This window comes from Corvus brachyrhynchos, unplaced genomic scaffold (assembly GCF_000691975.1).
Source record: "Corvus brachyrhynchos isolate BGI_N302 unplaced genomic scaffold, ASM69197v1 scaffold200, whole genome shotgun sequence".
NCBI lineage: Eukaryota > Metazoa > Chordata > Aves > Passeriformes > Corvidae > Corvus > Corvus brachyrhynchos.
The window spans coordinates 6,426,976-6,446,578 of record NW_008236184.1 but is presented as its reverse complement, the minus strand read 5'-3'; the positions used below and the strand labels follow the sequence as shown (position 1 = coordinate 6,446,578).

The window sequence follows — 19,603 nt, the reverse complement described above, 5'->3', positions numbered from 1 at the left end:
TATCCATCACCCCTGGCCTGGTGCCCTTGGTCCTGGTTCAGCCCTGAGGGAGGTGCCAGGTCGTGCCTGCCACCTGCAGCCAGGGGTTGCCTTTCTGGGTTCTGATTTCAGCAAGTCTGGAGAGCCCTCAGCTCCCAGGGTCAGTGAAAGCAGCTCGCTGGGAAGCTCCATTGCACACATACCAGCTGGGACCATCAGGGATGGGGAGACTGGCAGAGAGAGGCCTGGCACCAGTGCAATGTTTATTTAGTTATAAAACTTAGAAACTCCTTGTCTGACATCAGCCTGGGTGAGATGAGCAGTGCCTTTGCTTCCAAGTGAGACATGCCTGGTTTAGCACATGACAGGAGATGGGAACCAAGGCAACACCGACATCCCTTGGCTGTTGGCTGCAGGGTTTATCCCTCCAGTGTCACCAACCCCATCCCGGTACAGATCAGTGGAAAACTGCCCCATCCCATCCTACGGAGAGATGGAGCAACCGTGTGAGACCAAAGGCTTCTGCACATGAGTAAGCTCAGTGTTGGCTTTTGCTGTGTATGTGACTTAAATCCAGGTGCCAGAGTCTGGGATTTGTTGGTGTTAGAGGTGAGGAAACCACAGACAAACAAACAAAAGGCTCAGCTCCCCCTGCCAGCAAGTTGCAGCTCCTGGTGGCTACTGCAGGTACATAGGGCTTATCAGGAGAGCCCGGGCAGCCTTTAATGAGCCAGCTCTGCATTTTGGGGTGAGGGGACACGAAGATTATCACCAACTTGCTTCTCCATTTCAAGCAGTGCTGCTGAGCAGATGCTCACAGGGTGAAAGTCAGGATTCCCTCTGTGCCGCAAGAGCCCACTGCAAAGCATTCTCTGTCGGCACCACAGCTGGGAGGAAACAAATCAAACCAGAGCTGGGTGTAGAGTCAGGAAATGTTGATTATAAAGGACTGCTGCTACTACAGCAAAGAAGGGCAGAGTGACAATTTCTGCTCCTGCAGAGTTGCAGCTGCAGGTAAATAGCTGTGTCGTTTGTTTATGGAATTGGGCACATTGGAGCTGGCAAAGGCAAAAATCCCAGCACATCAGCTGTTTTATTTCATCCAGCTCAGCTGCTTTTATCTCCCTAAGCTAAAATTCACCTGTACTGACATTACCTCCCAGAAAGGTGTCCCTCAGCCCTTCCCTTCCCAGGACCAGTTGGAAGAGACCAGTGAACACCACTCGGGCTCCCCAGACTTGTTTGGCCTCTCCCAGGAATTGCCTTTTCCCAGGAGATACTGAGAAACAACGTGCCTGTTGTCTAGCTGGGATCAGACCTTTGCTTTGGATGCAATATATTTTATGGAGCACCAGTGGATGTTTGGGATTCTGGGTGCACCAGGGAGTCATTAGCCCTCAAGAAACATTATGTGCAAGATCAGGGAGGATTTAACTCTAAAGGCTGTAGAACTGCTGAGTTACTTTGTTATTAAGGTAATTTGGGGATAATTAAGAAGTCTGGCATCAATTGTCAAATTTTGTTTCATGAATTAATTTAAGCAGAACAAGCGTATTTAGAGATCCCAGCCCATGGTGCTGCAGGCCCTGGCTGTGCTGCCTCCTCATCCCTCCCTGTCACAGGGTCCAGCTCTTGTGGAGGTGCGAGCTCTGCCCCACAGTGCTGGGGCTCACTGGAAGCACTCAGTCAGCTGGACTTCCAGAGAAATATTGGGAATACGCTCTGATTTTGAAGTCCCTGCCTTCTGCGTTGCCTGGATACCAATCACCAGACCTTTGGAGGGTTTATTTTTGTTAGCAGGGACTAGAAATGTCCCTCCCATGGACTGGGTTCCTCTCTTCTGCTCTGAATTTCCCCTGGCATCTTGATGACCAGCCTTGGAACCCACAGCTGAGGTGGAAGTGCTGAGAAGAGCTGCTGCACACAGGTACAAGGTGCTCTCCTGCTATTTAACCCCATTAGGGATGAAGTGCCTGTGCTGGCTGCTGTCCCTAACCTGGCCAGCCCTGGCTGCTGCAGGGACAGTGACACAGCGAGGACCCATTACTGCTTTTCAGAGTGACACAGGAGTGGGGGCACATCCTGTACAACAGCCAGGGGAACCACTCTGAGCCCTGCATCCCTGGGATCAGTGCTTCTCTCTGCTGGGATTTTCCTGGCTCTTCCGCAAAGCATAGGGTATTTTTCCCTTAAAATGGTAGTGCCTGAGGTCACATCATTCCATCAGTGCAGCAGTATTCATTTAAAAAACAAACGTCTAAAACCAAAGGACTCAGCTGAAAGGAAAAGTTTGGGAATGGTATCACTGAGCACCATGCACAGGAAAGAAACTGCTCAGAAACCTGCTCTGAAAACCCTCATGCCTGTTGAGCCCCTGTCACCGGGTGTCCCAGGGCTCAGGGCTGGCACTGTGACATCCAGCTGCTCTCTGCTGCTGTCAGACACTGGGCTTGACACCTGGCAATCCCACACCTCTGTGCCTGACTCCCTGGAGCTCCACAGCAGCTCAGCCACCACACCCCTGGTGTTGGGCTGCATAGGGGACCCCCCTCTGCTGGTTCCCTGCTCTGGGCACAGCCCCCAGCTCCAGTCTTCTCAGAGACCTGGGGAAGCAGGAGGTGGCCCAGGTTCACTACAGCCTGGCCTTAGCCTCAAGACCCCTGTGCCCTCTCCCTGCAGGGTTCTGTCTGCTCCAGGAGCACTAGAGACCACTTCCAGCTGCAGGACAGGCTGTGCCCAGTTAGACCACACTGGTGGGAGAAGACATGGTTTTAAAGTGGATGAAAGTACATAAAAACCAAGCACCCGCCTGCCAAGTCTTTTTGCTGACAGAATCCAATTGTTTGGGACTGGGAGTTTCTTTCTTTCTATTTTTCCAAGGAATGTGGTGAATCAGGGCCTGGCAGAGCAAGGAGAGCTCACTCTGAGCGTTGGGCACATTCCCAGCTCCTCATGAGAGGAGACTCCCCTGGGACTGGCAGTGCCCACACTGCTACAGAGCCCCAGGGCTGCCTGAGCCCAGGAACTGACCTTCAGAGGGGCCTTGAGAACCTTCAGCCAACCAAAGGCAGCTGCTTCTGAGAGACCTCAGCTCCTAAGTGCCTGCAGGTGAGCTCCCAAACATCCCTGGGAAGGCAGGTGTGTCCCTGTGTCCCGGCACCCTGCCCCTGCCTGTGCCAACCCTGCCTGTCTGAGACAGCTGAGCAGCCACAAACAATTCCAGCTGTGGCTTCTGAGCCTGATTTCTCAATTTTTAAGGAGATAAACATGTAAAGGAAATGGTTCAGATCCTAAAAATTAAACAAAATATGTAGCAGCAGAAAATGCATTTCACAGTTCACTGTCACTGTGATTCTTTTTCTCTGACCCCACTGGTCCCCCTCTGTGTGACTGTGCCTATGGATGGGAGTTCCTGCTGCATGTGTTTAAAGCACCTTTAAACTTAGTAAACACAGTAATTTAGTTTAAACTAATGAAGTTAATAGCTCCATGTAAAGAGAACAACTAGTTCTATTACAGTAAGAATTTTCTTTTGAAAAAGAGAATCATTGAAGTAGCTGAAACCAGTGGATTGAGTATTTTGTATATCATGAATTATATATATATCATATACATACATAATCCATTCAATATTTTTACTTTAGCTTTATCAACAAAGGATTGGTCATGGCTTCTTGGTTTCCTTCGGTGATTCTGTGTGGTAAGGTGATGTTTTAGCAAATATTGCATCTTTGTATTTTGAAAACAGCAGCTACAAAGTGATTATTGATCTCTAGGCCTGGCTATAAGCTGATTAATGCTTTTTATGTGGAATAGCTTTCGATATTCCTTGCTAGTTGAGACAGAGGTCTGGCTCTGGAGCACCTCAGCCATGGCAGGGCAGTGGGAGTCTGGCAACAGCACCAACTGTCCCGGTGACTCAGCCAACACCAGCCCAAGGGCATTACAGGAAGAGGCTGTGTGGTATTTCCCTCCTCGGCTCACCGAGGGACATTCCCAGACGTAACAGCCTTGGATTCAGATCAAGGACCTCAGCCTGAAAGCTGCCTGCTCCCCAGGAGACAGATTCCTTGCTCCATCTTCTGGAGCACAAGCTCAGTGTGCTAAACCCCAGCCCAATCTGCCAGGAGCTCTGGGAACTGCTGTGCCAAAGTGCTCCCGTGGTCCAGACGTAACTGGAGTATTTTGAATGTAAACCTGGAGGGAAAGTGAAATGTAAAACCACTGGCCCTGTGCTCGTGACTCATCTGAGATCCCGTTTTAGACCTGCCCTGGAGTCAGTGCCCACAACTGCTGATGCCAGAGTGAGGGGACCTCGACCTCGAGGAGAGCTCTTCTCCAGCTCTGCTCTAAATCCCTCTCAGCAAAGGGCATGAGCAGGGGCAGCTTCTTTCCTAGGGGCTTGCTTTAAGCTCAGGATGGCCAGGAGCCAAGACCAGGGAAACACCAGTCTGCCACCAGCAACTGCCCCCAGAGCCCTTGTCGGTGGTCGGTGGGTCCTAAAGGAATGTGCTCTGGCCAGCTCCACCTGCCCCTCCTGCCCTGAGCTGAGCCCTCCCTTTCGCCTTGTGCTGCAAAGCCCGTGGCCCTGGGAAACTTTGCATCCATAATTCATGGCCCAGGAGTGCTGGGAGCCAGGCAGGCAGCTCGTGTGGGTGCTGGCTCTGTCCCTCCCTGCCTGCACCGCCTCTCCCGGGCTCCTATCTCACCTCTTCTAGGACACCCTCCTCACACCTGGGCAGGGTTCTGCAGCTCTGGATACCATACCTTTGAAGCTTTTTTCCATTATGTATGTGTTCTGACGTCTATCCATCCCACAAGCACCTGCATAAAAATGATATATAATGGAAAACAAATAAATATTTATGTAAATTGGATTGCTTTGACTACTGAGCAGCATATATTCTTCCCTCTAAATTGTACATCAAGGCCGTCATTTAGGGAGGCTCTTAAGCACATCCTCAGCTGTAAGCACACACTCAGCTCCAGCGGGGAGTCTGTGCACGCCTGGAATTATGCATGTGCTTAAGAGCCTCCCTGGAAGGGAGAGCTCTCTGCAGCAGGGTTACCAAGAACAGCCATCCATCAGGAGATCAGGATAAAAACCATCTGCTGAGACATTCATTACTGGAATGGTGTGAAAGAAGCCTAAAACATGCCCTTTCAGATCTGAGTCTGCAGGTTGCGTTGCAGCACTCTGTGACTAATTTTAGGCTTTGTTTTGTTTGTGGAGAGTGTATTATTAACTCGAAGCCTTCGACTCTAAGGCGTGTACAATTCTCTTAAATTACCTACTACAACTTTGCTCATGAATTTGCACAGTTCAGTAACTGATGTGACAACAGTCCCTAAGTGACCACTGTGCTCTGACAGCACAGCCCCAGGAGCAGAGCTGACAGCAAACAATTCTGCTTTGTGCAGCTCCAGAGGAACTTGCTGTTCCTCACAGAAGCTGAGACAGAAGGGAATGGGGACCTTTTTACATTTTCACTCCCGCAAATTACCCTAGATATCAATCAAAAGGAAAATCTAATGTAAGCCTTTAAATATTTTTAGCTATAGAGTCTCGTATTTCCTATTGACTGGGACAATCAATACAAATTTGGTTACTGAGAAATGTCTTTGTGGCTTATGGGATTCCCAGTCAAGCAACTCAGTTACACTGGGAAAAGAGCCCCACAAACAGTGTATCCCAGAGGTCTCCAAGTTATTTGTCCTTGTATGTCCTCTGGTCTATGCAGAAAAGTTGTCATGGCCATGGGCAATGCTGTACCAGCCCCTTTTTCATGACAGCTTCATTTTTTTTTCGCTAAATAAGGGAAATGACTAAATTAGACATTAAATGTGCTCCTGGCACATCAAAGACAAACCAAGCCTTTGCTCTGGTTCTCCGTGCCCATCCCTGAGCACAGGAAAGGGGCTGGTGGGACCTGACTGGCTCTCTGTGATGGGGCTCTTCTGGCCACGAGTGACCCCCCCAGTCCATTTGAGCACCTTCTGCTTTGTTTTGCAGCCCTGGTGCTGAGACAATTCCCAGACTCACCCTGGTGCAGAGGGCAAGGCAGACTGGGAGGTTTGGGCAGCTCTGTCCCAGAGCAGGATTAGCTCTGTGCTCTTTTTTTTTTTTTCTTCTGGGGCAGAGTTGGAGCGAGGAGGATGGAGCGAATTCATTCCTTGGCCGACAGCCACAGGGCTGGGGCTCCCTGTCCCAGCAGTGGAGCTCCCCAAGGCCATCCCTGGGGATCACACGTCCTCCCCCTGCCAGGGCTGAGCAAATCTCCAAGGGCAGCAGTGTCTAAGCAGTATCTGGGGCTCACCCCATGGAGCAAGGCTGGGAGGAGCAGCTGGAGAGCTCTCAGCTGGGGTCCCAGGGGGAAGGGGCTGTACCCATGGAGAGGCAGTGACAGGGAACAAAGGGGACCCAGGCTGACCCATGGGAAGGTGCATTGCCCTTGGGAGGGACACACAGCCCCTCAAAGCCTTTCCCAACCTATTCCCTGTAATTCTACCTTTAGTTTTCTCTTTTATCTGTTACAATACTGCGGGTTTATGACCCATTTTTTTGTATTCACTGAGTTTCTTGGGAGGTGAAATGAATAATGGATACGTTATATTTTAAACTGCAGTAGTAGTTAATGTGAAAAAGTCCTAAACAGGCCAGGGATCTGGCACTTCAGGGAAGTCCAGGTTTAAGTTTGAAGCCAAATTATCTGCTGGGGTGAAATCAGAATCTCAGCTGGAAATAGTTTTCCACACCTTTTGGCTTTGAGAAAAAAGTGAAGTCAGCTGTGAATCAAACTTATAGCCTTTGGTCCTCTGGAATAAATGCAGCTTTGAGTCACTCCGTTATGCTGCAAATCCTACTTTAGTCTCTGCATCCAGGACTGCTGTTGAAAAAACATTCCAGATAAACCCACCCCTGCTTGCGGCTGCTCCAGCTAATGAGACAAGAACCTTTCCTGAGCTCAGGTCAGTGGTTTAGGAGCTTTGACCTGCTTGGGATGGGAGCTGGAAGCTGGGCTCTGCCACTGCTCAGTGCAGACTGGACTAGAGCAAGAGGGATTACTCACAGGGCAAATAATTCCAGTTCTGCAACACAAGACAGAGAAAATGCAAGGACAAGCCATTCCCTGAAACAAGGACTAGGCTGCCTTGGGCAGGCAGTGACACACAGAAGGGTAACAAAGTCACCTCTTCTTGGCACCACAGAGTCCCCGGACTCTGATGTCCGAAGCCCACATCCATGGGAACAACCTGTACTCCTCCCTAGACTCCACTGAACAGACACAATCAGCTCTCTGATAAAGCCTGCTATTTGAAGCTCACAAGCAAATGTGCAGCAGTAAAAATACATGCTTTGTCCTTGCATCTCCCGCTTGGAAAGAACACAAACCTGGCAAAAAAAGTCCTGCAAAACAGGTAAAACACCTGCAGTCTGGTGAGATCCACTGCAATTAAGAAAATCCTTATCACTGCAGGTTTTAGGAGATGAGTGTTCGGGTTAATTTTGACGTGGATATTCTTATAATTTCCTTTCCCCAGCTATAATTCATATTTAGGCCACTTGCAGTTTCTAACAGGGTACAGGCATTTCTGGGAGCCTGGTGCTCCTCATCTGCTGGGTCCCATCCTTTGGGATTGCTGCTGCAGCCAGGGTACTTGCTGGCTGAGGAACCAGTGGAGAGTTTCCATCCCTTCCCAATTTCTCCTCAATTTCTCCTCCATTTCCCTTTCTCTTCCCCACCTTTGTCTCACTCACACATCTGCTCTCCATGACTCTTCACAGGGTCACAGAAGAGGAGTTGGGCAGTTGTCCACTGCTATTTTAACTTTTTAATTGAATCTAGCCCTGCCCAAGGCTTGGCTGCTCTTCCAACATGAGTTGGAGCATCTGTGTCATAAAACTAAGGCTGATCATGGGATGAGAAGATGGAACATGTTTTTAACTGTAGTACTTCCATGTGTGATGCAGTTTGAAGGCCAAGATTCCCTGTGTGGCTTTATTAATCTTAACTTTTATTTTATGTTTATAATTCCAAGTTGAAAATTTTCACTTTCTTCTGAAATTTGCACAAGAGGAACCTGCAGCTTTTATTGCACAACAGCAATAGCAAGAAATGAAAACTTTTTATTTTCATGTAAAAATGGCCTTGATCTGAGCAAGGATTCAACATTATGAAAGTTAGCATGAGCAGGCATTAATTCTGGAACTAGAAAGAAAGAAATCTAATTTCATCAATTAGTTTGAAAAAAGAAAGTAAAAGTTATCTTGGATGCAAAATGCTGTAGGAAAAAATTGAGTATTTTGCTGGAGGCCACTTAGCTAAAGTATTTATCACTTCTAGATCATTCTTGCTGCAGAGGCATTTAGCATCGTTTCTGCTGGTAAAATAAAATGCATGAATGCAGGACAGATGTGGCACATGGGGAGCTCAGGACAGCACACTTAAACACAAATAAAGCAAATAGTGTGTACAAAAAGCAGCAAAATGGTAAAAGGAAAATTAACTTGGTTTGAGTAGCATTTGGAAACCCTCCCACACAGCCCCCTCCATGTCACATACAGATAAGCACAACAGTGGTTCTGCAGCTTGTTACACAGAAAACATTGATGGTTTTAAGGATGAAGAGATTTTGCACTGAAGCTTGACAGGTTTGTGATTTTCCTGATGCAGGGAAGAGTTATCTTTGGAGTGAGGCATGGTGTGGGACCAGGGGCAGTGGCAGGGTGTGATGCCTGGTGCTGCCCTATGTTCATTCCTTTGCCGTGTGAGCTGTGAGATAGTTGACCTTAAAAATCCTGTAATACTCCTTAATGCTGCACTTTCCCTCCTCCTGCATATTTTCAGTGAGATATTACTAATCTCAGTAAAGGACAGGGCAAATGCTTTCGGCCACTGACAAGCCAAACTCCAAGTGCTCAGATAGGAAAACAAATAACATCCAAAGCACTAAATCTGGGCAGGATTTGAGCTAAGAGCTGCTAAAAACCCTGTTAAAACTCAAGCCAGGGAGAATGAACTCAGAACAGGCAATTAAACTTCACTCTTGGCTTGGTTGCACTGGCTGGTGGTTCAGAATTGCCATGGAATGATTTACTGAGAGATAACAGAGCATTGCACACCCCAGCTCCCACAAAGGCTACACACCTTCATCAAGATGCCAGTATTTAGTGCTAAGCTTTATTAAGCATGAAAGGAAAAAAAAATAATGCCAATTTTGAATTTTTAATGTCCTGAGTTAGTCCTTAAAAAAACATTTATAGATTAGATGATAGTGATTCGACAGAGCAGCCTTGGATGGGAGACTAAAATGAATATTGACTCTGCTTTCCCAGTCTGTGGTTTGTGGTAAAGGAAACAATTTTTAATTCTCCATCTTTCACTACTGGCAATTCTGGTTGAGAAATAAAGACAACACCAATATTCCTCATTATTGTTAATGCCTTTATGAAGGGCTGATTTGGATTTGGAATTGCTCAAAAGTCTACTAAAGTGATTAAAGTGTTTAAAAATTACTGACCTAGTTCATTCAGATAGCTGTAGGGTCTCCAGTCTGCAGTTTCTCTGTCAAGGATTTTGTTACTGAGCTGTTCAAAGAGTATGATAATGGGTTAATACTGGAAGAGACAGACAGTTCCCACCCCAGACTACAGCCCAAGGATGTCCAGAATAAAAATGGGAGGTGACTCCTGCCTTGGCCTCACCATCTCAGCCCTTTATCTGTGTGAGCTGGACAGTTGTTCACTAGCATTAGGGAAAATCACAAAGGAAAGTCACTTCACCAAGCCATGAACACAAACATGCTGGAAAACACAGGATCTCCTTTGGAACCATGACCTGGATGCCTGTGGACATGGAGTGACACGCTCCAAAATAACCCATGGGGATGGATGGATAAAACCCCCTACACCAGCATGCAGACAGGGGCTGCTTGGAGCTACAGGATCTGCTGAGACAGCTGTGGGTTCAGTGACAAGAGATGCAAGGGGGACATGAGTTCTCTCAGTTCAAGGAAAATAACTTTGGCAATAACGGAGTACAAAGGCCTGTGTGGATCTGCCAGCGAAGAGGAGAGTCCAGGGCTGCCCTCCAGGTGCTGCTGCTGGGACAGCATCTCCCAGAGCATGCAGTGGAAGGAGAGGGGCCTCTACTTTGGGGGTCCACGGCCCCACTGGGCTGGGACAAGCAAAAAGGGCTCCACAGTTGAGTGGTCACCAGCTGAGCCCTGCAGGGAGGGTCTGGGAATTGCTGTAGGTGTTAAAACTGCTGAGTTTTCCACCTAGCATTATTCCCTTGAAAGCCACACCTGCTGGAATACAGCTGGTCCTTAGGAAGTGTCAATTCAAGAGCAAATCCCAACCTTGTTTCTGAAGAGTTATGAAGCCATCATTGCCCTCCTGTGTCATCATTGCCCTTTCAGACTGGGAAGGCTCCTGCTGTGTTTGGGAACATTCAGCTCTGCTATTTTACTGTATTTACAAGAAAATGCTTAACAAAAATGAGGTTAAAATTAAAAGAGAGCACTCAAAATTACCACATTTCATTTTTCATGATATCTCATTAATTTTTGCTTAGCTGTCTCAATGGTTTTTTAGACCTGGAACCAAAAACCCACTGAGGTATTGAAGCCTATTGGGATATTAAACCCCAGCTGGCACTCAGCACCTACAGCGACATTCTAAAGGCATTTTCACCCCTCCACAGCCCTATCCAACAGCCCTCAGTGCCACTGCCACCCAATCTCGGGATGCAGCATCCCGATGTTGTCCCTGTGGCAGGGGGATGAAGAGCAGGTATGTTTGGAATGTGGTCACTGGGAGGAATTCAACCCTTGACACCATCAGTTCTCCTCAGCAGAGCCCATGGCTTCAGTCTTCTCTTCAAAACTTACAGCCAGAACACAAATGCTGATTTTTCAACCCAGCTGCACCACTTAGAGCACATTTATTAAAGTCGGGGTTTCTATTAAAAGCTGTGGGTTTGCAGGATTTATAAATCAGCTCACAAACCTAAAATTTGGCATGAAGACCTATGGGCTAGAATTGATTTTTTAAAATGAAATGATTTGGGGACATTTCTAAGTTTTTCTGAATGCAGCAATTAGGAAGAAATGTGATTATAGCTGTCTCTTTGTGCTACTATAATTTCTTAACACACTGTAATTTGTTAACTTTTTTTTTTTTTAAGATAGAAAATACTTCAATTTTTACTGTGAAGCAAAATTGATTTTCTGGAGGAAGAAATCCTTCATAGTAAATTTATCCATTAAAATTCCAGGCTGGTAATTTTAGCAATTTGGTTAAAACTATCTCATATCTGGCAACTTTTCCTTTAAGATCAACGAGATACCAGCCTGAATAAAGCAAAGTCATTATCTGTCTGTCTGAAATAGCTGGATAGATGACAGTGGCCACTTGATCACCACCAGCCATTTGTCACTGCTGAGGTTTCTAGGTCCATGGTGATTAGGCAAAGAAGTGCTGGCAGGAATTCCATCATACTTTTATCTTCCAGGAGAGCAATCAATAATTTGCCATTTATTTCCCCGACTACTGACTTCAGATCTCCCTGGTCCAAGCTTGTGCTGGTCACTTTTAGATGCCCATCCTGAACATTCTGCAGCCATTCTGTATTTTCAGTCCTCCTTTTTCTTGGGCAAGTTTTAGTCAAAGGTACTTTAATGATGCTTTCTGTACTGAATTCCTTTTTATTAGCTGGGTGACATCCAGTCAGACCATTTCCAGTGACCTCTGTTTTGCAGTTTCTAATTTTATGTGAAGTCTTTGGCAGAATTTAGAACTTCCTTTAATAGATGTGAAACTGCTGGCTTTAAAAATTCAGGACATCTAATAGCAATTGATTTTTATGACGTCTGCAGAAACCAACACCTGGACTTTTGCTGCGATGCTGGAAGGGAGTGAGGGTGGAATTATGTGCTTTGCAAAATCTCAAGGTGAGAATCCTCCATTTGCTTTTGACCAGTGCAGCAGCCTCATCCTTTACACAGAGGATTCTTCGCAAACTTTGCAGCACTTGGTAAAAGTGAGATGTTTTTACTTCATGCACAACTCAAAAACTCAAATACAAAGCTGGCATTGAAGCCCCGAGAGTGGTTCTGTGAGTGGTCCTGCCTAACACCCTGAAATCTGGTCTGTAGCTCCAGCAATGAGAGCTCTGAAGTAAAGACATGGGTATGGAGGTAAGTAATCTCTGTTTATGTCCTTTGGAAATTTTTGGTGCAGTAATTCTGTGGCAAAAGTTCACCTGAGTTCATGTCTGATACTCCTTGGTAACTTGCAGCATCATTACTAGTTGGTGCTGCACATGTCATGAGAAAAAGGCCAAACCTACTTGTAGAAGAAAGGTCAATGTTTGGCTTCACTTAAACTCACAGTAAGGTATCTCTTGACTCCAGCATTTCCCCCAAGGTGACTTGCCAAGCTCAATCCCATGGGAAGGGCAAAGTGCTGGGAGTTAAAAACCTGTCCTGAGCTGCTGGAGCCTCCTCCTGAACCTCAGAGCTGCAGATCATTCTTGGGGACCTTGCACAGAGATGAAGCTCAGCCCTACAAGCTCCTGCTGGCACCTGGCACAGGCCTGGGGACAGGACTGGAAGGGCTTGGATCACCCAGTCCCTGTGTCCAGCAGCCTTTTACTGCAAACACCCAGGCACATGATCCCTCAGAGAGCCGATCAAGCTCCATTTTAACAGTAATCAGGTTTCTTTGTCCCATTAGTCTTCCTGGAAAGCTATTCCAAAATCTCACTGATCTGATGGTAGAAATCTAATTTCCAGCTTCAATGCATTCATGGCCAGTTCATCCTCATTTGTTCTTGTGCCAGCTCTGTCATCTCACTTAAATAGCTCTCCTCCCTCCTCGTGTTTACCTTGCTGTATTTATAGATGGCAATCATGCTCCCCCTCAGCATTCATTTTGCCAGATAAAAGCAGCCAAGCCTTTTTTCAGTCTCTTCTCATAGGCTCCCCCTTATCCTCCTCCTTGTTTTCCTCCTGCCCGTGTTCCACAGAGACTGCTGTGCTCTGCTGGCACAACCACCCAGCCCCAAACACACTGTGGGGGGTTTTTTTAATGCCTCCACTGCTACTTGTCTCTCAGCAGCTTCAATGATTCACCTTCAGGATCCTGAGCAGTGGCCTAATGTCTGTCTGGCAGAGGGGGAATGAGGAGGTGAGATCCTTCTCCCTGCTGAAGCTTGGCCCTGCTCCTGTCCTGTGCAGACAGACCCGTGTCACAAACTGTCCCCAGTGCAGTGCTGGGCCCTCCAGCTCCTGCTAAATCCTCACCCACCCCCTTCCGTCCAGAGGTGCCACCCTAAGAACTGCAGCAGGGTCAGTACACAGGGCTGGGAGCCCTGGCCAAGGATTCTGGAGATGTGAGAGGGATGGGAGAGGAGAGAAGGAAGGAAATAGGAATTATGTATGTAGAGTTGGGGGAAAAAGGAGACTAGGAAAAGGGACACGAGAAAAAAAAAAAGACAATAGAGTGGAGAGATCACCAAGAAAAGAGGGGAGAAAAGGCAAAAGCCACAGAAAGGAAGGAGAGAAGGGCAGGGAAGCACAGGAGAGAAAACTCTTCTCAACCCTCCTCAAACTGGAGCAGGGCTCCCAGCTGTCCTGCCTTTGTGCTTTGCCCAAGCTCTGAGGGAGGAATGGCTCCAGCCCATCGCCTCCAGGCCTGATCTCCTCGGAGCACAGGGAGGATAACACATCCTGGGCTCTGGCTCAGCACATCAGAGACTCTGCCATTTTTTTTCATTTTGCTTCTGTGCTGGTTCCTTTGTGACCCCAGCTGGCACTATAAGAAATGAATCCTCCATGTACAACTTGTGCACATTTCTCTGCAGAAAGTGAGAATGGCACCAGGCAAACTGATTTGGAAATGAACTCGTTAAGGCAGCTATTAGGGCTTTATATGCTCCTTTGTCTTACTTGGCTGCAGAGCTGCAGACAGACAAAGTGTATTTTTGGCCATCCTCAGCTATTCAGCACTGCAAAGCATTCTCATTAATAAGTGAGATGGTGGGAGATCTAAAGGAAATATCAAGCCATATATTTTGATAAATGCCCTGAAAATACCAGTTCTATTGGTCTTTCAGTGCCTATCAGGACAACCTGACTGACTACAATGGCCAGAGCTGCAGCAGGGGGAGCAGCTTTCGGGCGAGTCCCAAAGCACCACTTGGGGATTAAACCTTTCCAGCAGCTTAATTTTTGAAGTAGTTCAGCGAGAAGATGGCACTGCAGGCTGGGAATCCAGGATAGGTGCTGGCTTTGACCTTTTTAGAATCCATTTAAATTTCTGCAAAAGGATTAGTGGTCCAGATGGACACTCATCCTAAATTTGACATTTATGAGCGTTTGCACTTTCAATTTGGGGAGCAAAAATTCAGGATGCAAGGGGACTATCTACATCAAAAAACATATTTACACATCTGTCTAAACATTTCTCAGAAATCTCTGGAGCCAGCCTTTTTATTACATTTTAATGAGATTTTCTTTTAATAACCAGAAATGACTTACAAGAGCACATGTAGAGATATTTTTGCCTGTCCTGTACAATACTGTCTTTTTTTGCATTAATCTTGTTCTTATGGCATTCCAGTCAATAGTTACATTTGGATTAAGGTGACACAGCCTGAAGTACCATCATTTTTGAAGCTGACGACCTTGATGAAATCAACTGCATTTCCTTTTTCCCCTGCTCCCTCTGCTTTGCCCCACCTGGGCTTATTAAGGCTCCAAAGAAGTGCTGTTTTACCATTTGCCATATCTAAATTTACTGCAAAAGTGCTGAATTAAGTCACAGTGTTGTTCATGAATGGTCTGAGGGAATCAATTGCAACAAATGATAAGGAAGGTGCTCCTGGATGTTCCAGCGAAAGGGTTGGAATAGCTCTGCTGGAGAGCCAGGAGTGACAGAAGAGCTCCCAAAAGTGTCCCTGGATCAGTCAGGACAGTCCTCAAAAGCACCCCAGGGACCTTCTTGCATCTTTCTGATTGTCTGTGTCAGCAGGGAATTTGCGTGTCTACTGATGTGGGAAACAATGAAACAGCAAAGTGAGATTACTGATTAATGCTTCATTGATTTACTTGTGTTGTGTTAATGGATAATTATATTTATTGAGTTATTTATCTCTTCTGAGAAGCAAACATACCTTAGAGTTGCTAAGACACCAAGCCAGACAGGCATGAGACTCCAGTTCCCATTCCCAGAGATTGGGAAGATACAGGGAGGGGAAAGCCAACCTTTCTGTGTCTGGGATGTCAGGAATGCTACCCTGGAGTTTTAAATAATGCTGGCAGACAACAGGGCCCGAGAGACATTGCATTGGTTGATTTCCTTGAACTGATAAGAACATTGCTACAGTGGGGTGGGGTAATATCTACCTTACAGGAGCTGTTTCCATCCAGATTACTGGGAAAGAAGCGTGAAGTCACCCCACATGAGAGAGTGTGGTAGCTTGGATTGGAAAAACAATGAACACTGCTGCTACCTTGGGGTATATCTGGGAAGAAAACAAGTCATCACAAAATACTTTGGAAGCCACAACAGTTCTTAAGAAACTGAAAACATGGTAGAGACAATCTAGTTTAGAAATCTTTACTGGAGTACTGGGTGTTCTAAAACATCTGCAGATGCAATCTATCCTGCTTTATAGTGTGAAGCTCTTGGCTATTAGCATTAAACATAAGAGAAAAAAGCAAAATGTTTAAATAATACAGTGTTATCTTCTTGAAGATGTTAATAAAGTCATTCCTGACAATCCAGCTGCTTTGCAGGTGAGAGAAGGGAAGCAAAACCTGGGAAATGGATGGGCTGCAACACAGCTGCCTCCTTAGTTTAACCTATGGAAGAGCTCCCGAGCAGTCTTGCAGTTGAAACAAATGAAACCTTTTGTTACATAATCCGGAGTAATGTTAGAAACAAAGGTGCTATAACTGTACCAAGGAGTCCAAAATGCTTTACGTTGTGTGCAAAGGCTTATTAAAAACAAAAACTGGAGCCCTGAAAGGCAAACCTGGGCAGTTATATTGTATGCTCAGTGACATTTTATCTATTTCCTCAATTTAAGTTATAAACACATTTACCAAACAGAATAATTTACCAAGAAAGGCATCATATTTATACTGGCAGTTCTAATGAAAACATCAATCCCAATCTGGTTCCAGCTGCATAACAAATTGATGCATATTTCAAAGTACCATCAGGAGAAGGGATGGAAAACTTCAACTGGAGCAACATCATTTAAACAGCAAAGCCCTGTAAGGAGCAAATGAATGGGTTTTAATAAAGCATGGGCTCAAACTGCAGGCAGAGAGGTTGGTTGTGGGGAACACCTTCATGTCAAAGCGTAATGAAGTGCTGGGGTGGCTGCTTGAGCCCATCACCACCTTTAGTGAAGGCTGGCAGCGATGGGTGAGGAAGGACAGGGGGTCCCCAGCCACCATCACCCACCTCTCCTTGCCCTCTGTATTTGCCTTACTCTGAACATGCACTTTGCTTTGCTGACATCTTGTGGAGATCTAGATTGAGTTTAATTTACTGCAGAATATCCTGTTTCTAAGAAGTGGGTTTATCTGCAGGGTGTCTCTTACATAAGGGCTGTGGCTCAGGGCTCGGGAGAAGCTGCTCCTGTATGTGCAGCTCTGTCCGGGCACTTATTTTCTGCTGAAACATGTGAAGGGATTTTCGAGGTCAGCTCTATTTTGTGGTAAGTGCAGAGCCTTTGAGTCCCAGCTGTTTTCCAGAGTTGCTGCTAGCAAATTAGCTCAGCTCAGGATGTGATTCCAGAGCTAAAGTCTTTGCATTGCACACCTTTCAGCCAGGCTTCCGGGGCTCTGCCATCTCCCCCAGCTACATCTCTGTGACATTTGCAATCAAATTAACAGGAAACACACCTCTCTTGGGGTCTGCCAGTGAGAGCTGGGGCTGGAACTCACCCCTCGTGTCAGTGTGTGCCCACCACCCACACAGCTGCTCACACAGCCTTGAGCCTGCTCCGAGGGCTTGGCTCAAGGGCTCGTCCGCCCTCCCCACAACCCACGGTCCCAGTTAAACACGGACACTTGGATCTGTGTCTTTCTGCTCTGAAAGTGAGTGTTGGTGGAGTCAGCTCTGCTTTCCCCCTTCCCTTATCTGTTGGCTGTGGGCAAGGACCAGCTGGAAGAAAGAGCCAGGACCTTCTGGCTCTGCTGTGGGATTCGAGGCACACACCAGTGCCACCAGGAACCAGCTGAGACAATGCGAGTTCTCAACCAGCTTATCTGGCTGTAGCTTGTTTTTTGCACCCAAAATGAGCTGAAATAAAACTCTACCACACTGCTCTACTACTTAGTGTTGAATTAATGACCCTGAGCTTGTACACATCCCCAAAATCCTTTTCTTCCCCACCTTGCATGCAGCACCCTGAACTCAGAATTACTCCTTCTACACAGTTCCCTTTGGTCGATACTTGAGTAGCCACCCAGGCTGATTTACCTTGATAGCACAGTCCATTTTCTACGCATTTATTCATGAAGCTTTTGTAACTGCTGGCTGGAAATACATCAAATTCAAATCTAATGCTGTCCCTGATTAAAAAAACCCAACAACAACAACAACAAAAAACCCAAAAAAACCCCTCAACCCACAAAAAATCTCTCTCTTCTCAAAGGTGAGAATTTTATTCTGGTCTGAACAATAAGGAAACACTTAAATGCCTAAAAGAAAGGGAATTAGACTGAGCTCCTGCTCTGAGCCTGGGCTGTGGGGTGACACAGAGAGCATCAGTCTCCATCCTGCAGGACAGTATTGTGGAAACTGGGCACAAGCCCGGCCACAGAAAAGGGACTAAGTGAGCACTCTGCAGTAAATATAGACCCAGAGTTCTTAACTGCTAAATGGAACTTCTTCCTTCTCTTTGTGTGGGTCTTCTCCACCCACACAGTGTCAGTGAGACGGCTGAAGGCTCCAAACAGGAGGGTTCATTCTGCCACCTCCCACCACCCATCATCTGCAGATCATTTCTGGAAGTGTCTTGTCTAGGCTTCAGGATCCACAATGCTTTATTCGTATCAAGCTTTGCTTGGCTCTTGGCTCTCACCAGAGGATTCACACATACCAGAAAGTTTGCTAAGACCTTGATAAGACCTCAAACATCACTTCAGCCCATGGACAAGTCCTTGTGGAAGTCCCACTAAGAAATCTCTGCTGCTCTCCAGCACCACCACACAGTTTTCCCTTCTGGCCCCATCTCCTTGAACTAAACAACCTGCACTTTAAAATCTTTTTTGGATGTAGTGCACTGCTCTCATGCTGGGGAGCACCGTTTTGATTTCAGGCTTATTTGGGAAAGTTTGCTCTCAGATCCATATGCTGTGGATAAGCTCTCCCAGCACGGGTGGTTTTCTTGTCCTCTGGCTGCTGGGCAAAGTGTGTGTTTTGCTGCCACAACCTTCATCTACAAATGCAAAAGAGTCCAAGGGCTGCCCAAGGGGTTCTCCTTCCTCATAATCTCTCTCACACATATGCACGGATTATCAGCCTCACAAAAGCTGAGGGCGTAAAGACCAAAAACATCCTCCAGAAATAAATGTGCTGGAAGAAATTGCTGCCTCCAGGAGTTTGGGATCTGTGTATGTGACTCTATTCAGAAACAACACCACCATTACTCAAATAAGAGTAAACAGGCAAAATAACAACTGTTGATTCAGGAGAGCCGTAACGTTACAACCCACAGAGGGCTGGATGCTGCAGCCATCCAGGTGGAATTCCTGCCAAAGTACATGGGTTTACATGGGAATATATTCATTGGACAAGTACCTTTACATGGTATTCTGCCTTTAATCCACACGCAAACACCCAGGTGAAGGTTGGAATCCCTGTTCCCTCTCTGCAATATTGCTGCTGTCCTTCAGCATCCTCTACAACACACACGTGCACACCGGCCCTCAGACACACCCGTGTTGTCTTGCCAGCCACATATTCCTTATCTGTGAGCTTGTCTCAGTATCCACCTCTCCACTTTCTGCTGAGGAAGGTGCACATCAGCACCTTTTCCTGCCTCTCTGGTCTCTGGAAGTGAAGCAGCCTTGGTAAAGCCAAAGTTTGGGCAGTTACTGAAAGTCCCAGTAGGGGAATGTACTGGAGGACAGTCAGGATTTGGCAGGGAGTTTTCAGAAGGTCTTGTCTAGAATTTGTAAATGCCCTTCTAAAAAGGGCAAAAACAAAAATTTGAAACAATGCTGGTACCTGCAGGCAATTTATAATGAGCTGAATTTGTTTCTAACTTCTTAATCTTCCTCTGCAAGCTCAAATGGCAGAGTTTTCCAAGGGGGGGAGGAAGGAAACTGTCCTTGTGACCTCCAGAAAGAGATGCCTGACCCCACTCTGCTGCAGCTTCCTGAGTGATACAATTTCTATTGCTGCAAGGACTGAACAAAGAAAGAAAGAAGAAAGAAAAGGCCCAGTCTCTGCATCCCCATCACTGACTGAGATGAACAGGAGAGAACCATTATCCACTTTCTTTCTAGAGAAGCCTATGACACCCCACAGACCTGGTGCTGTTTGGGATTGTAAGGACCTGGTATTGAGGGTTTTTAGAAACTGAGCTGACACAGA

General features: G+C 46.5%; 1 protein-coding gene across 1 annotated transcript in view; it reads right to left on the bottom strand.

Moving 5' to 3' along the window:
- Window positions 1-19,603, bottom strand: part of MEGF11 (multiple EGF like domains 11) — a 255,687-nt gene that overhangs the window by 3,942 nt on the left and 232,142 nt on the right. The window contains exons 23-25 of the mRNA XM_017737045.1: window positions 15,391-15,509; window positions 9,502-9,568; window positions 4,747-4,803 (exon numbers count right to left, since the gene is read on the bottom strand). Coding sequence (XP_017592534.1) covers window positions 4,747-4,803; window positions 9,502-9,568; window positions 15,391-15,509 — 243 coding nt within the window. The remainder of the gene's footprint in view (window positions 1-4,746; window positions 4,804-9,501; window positions 9,569-15,390; window positions 15,510-19,603) is intronic.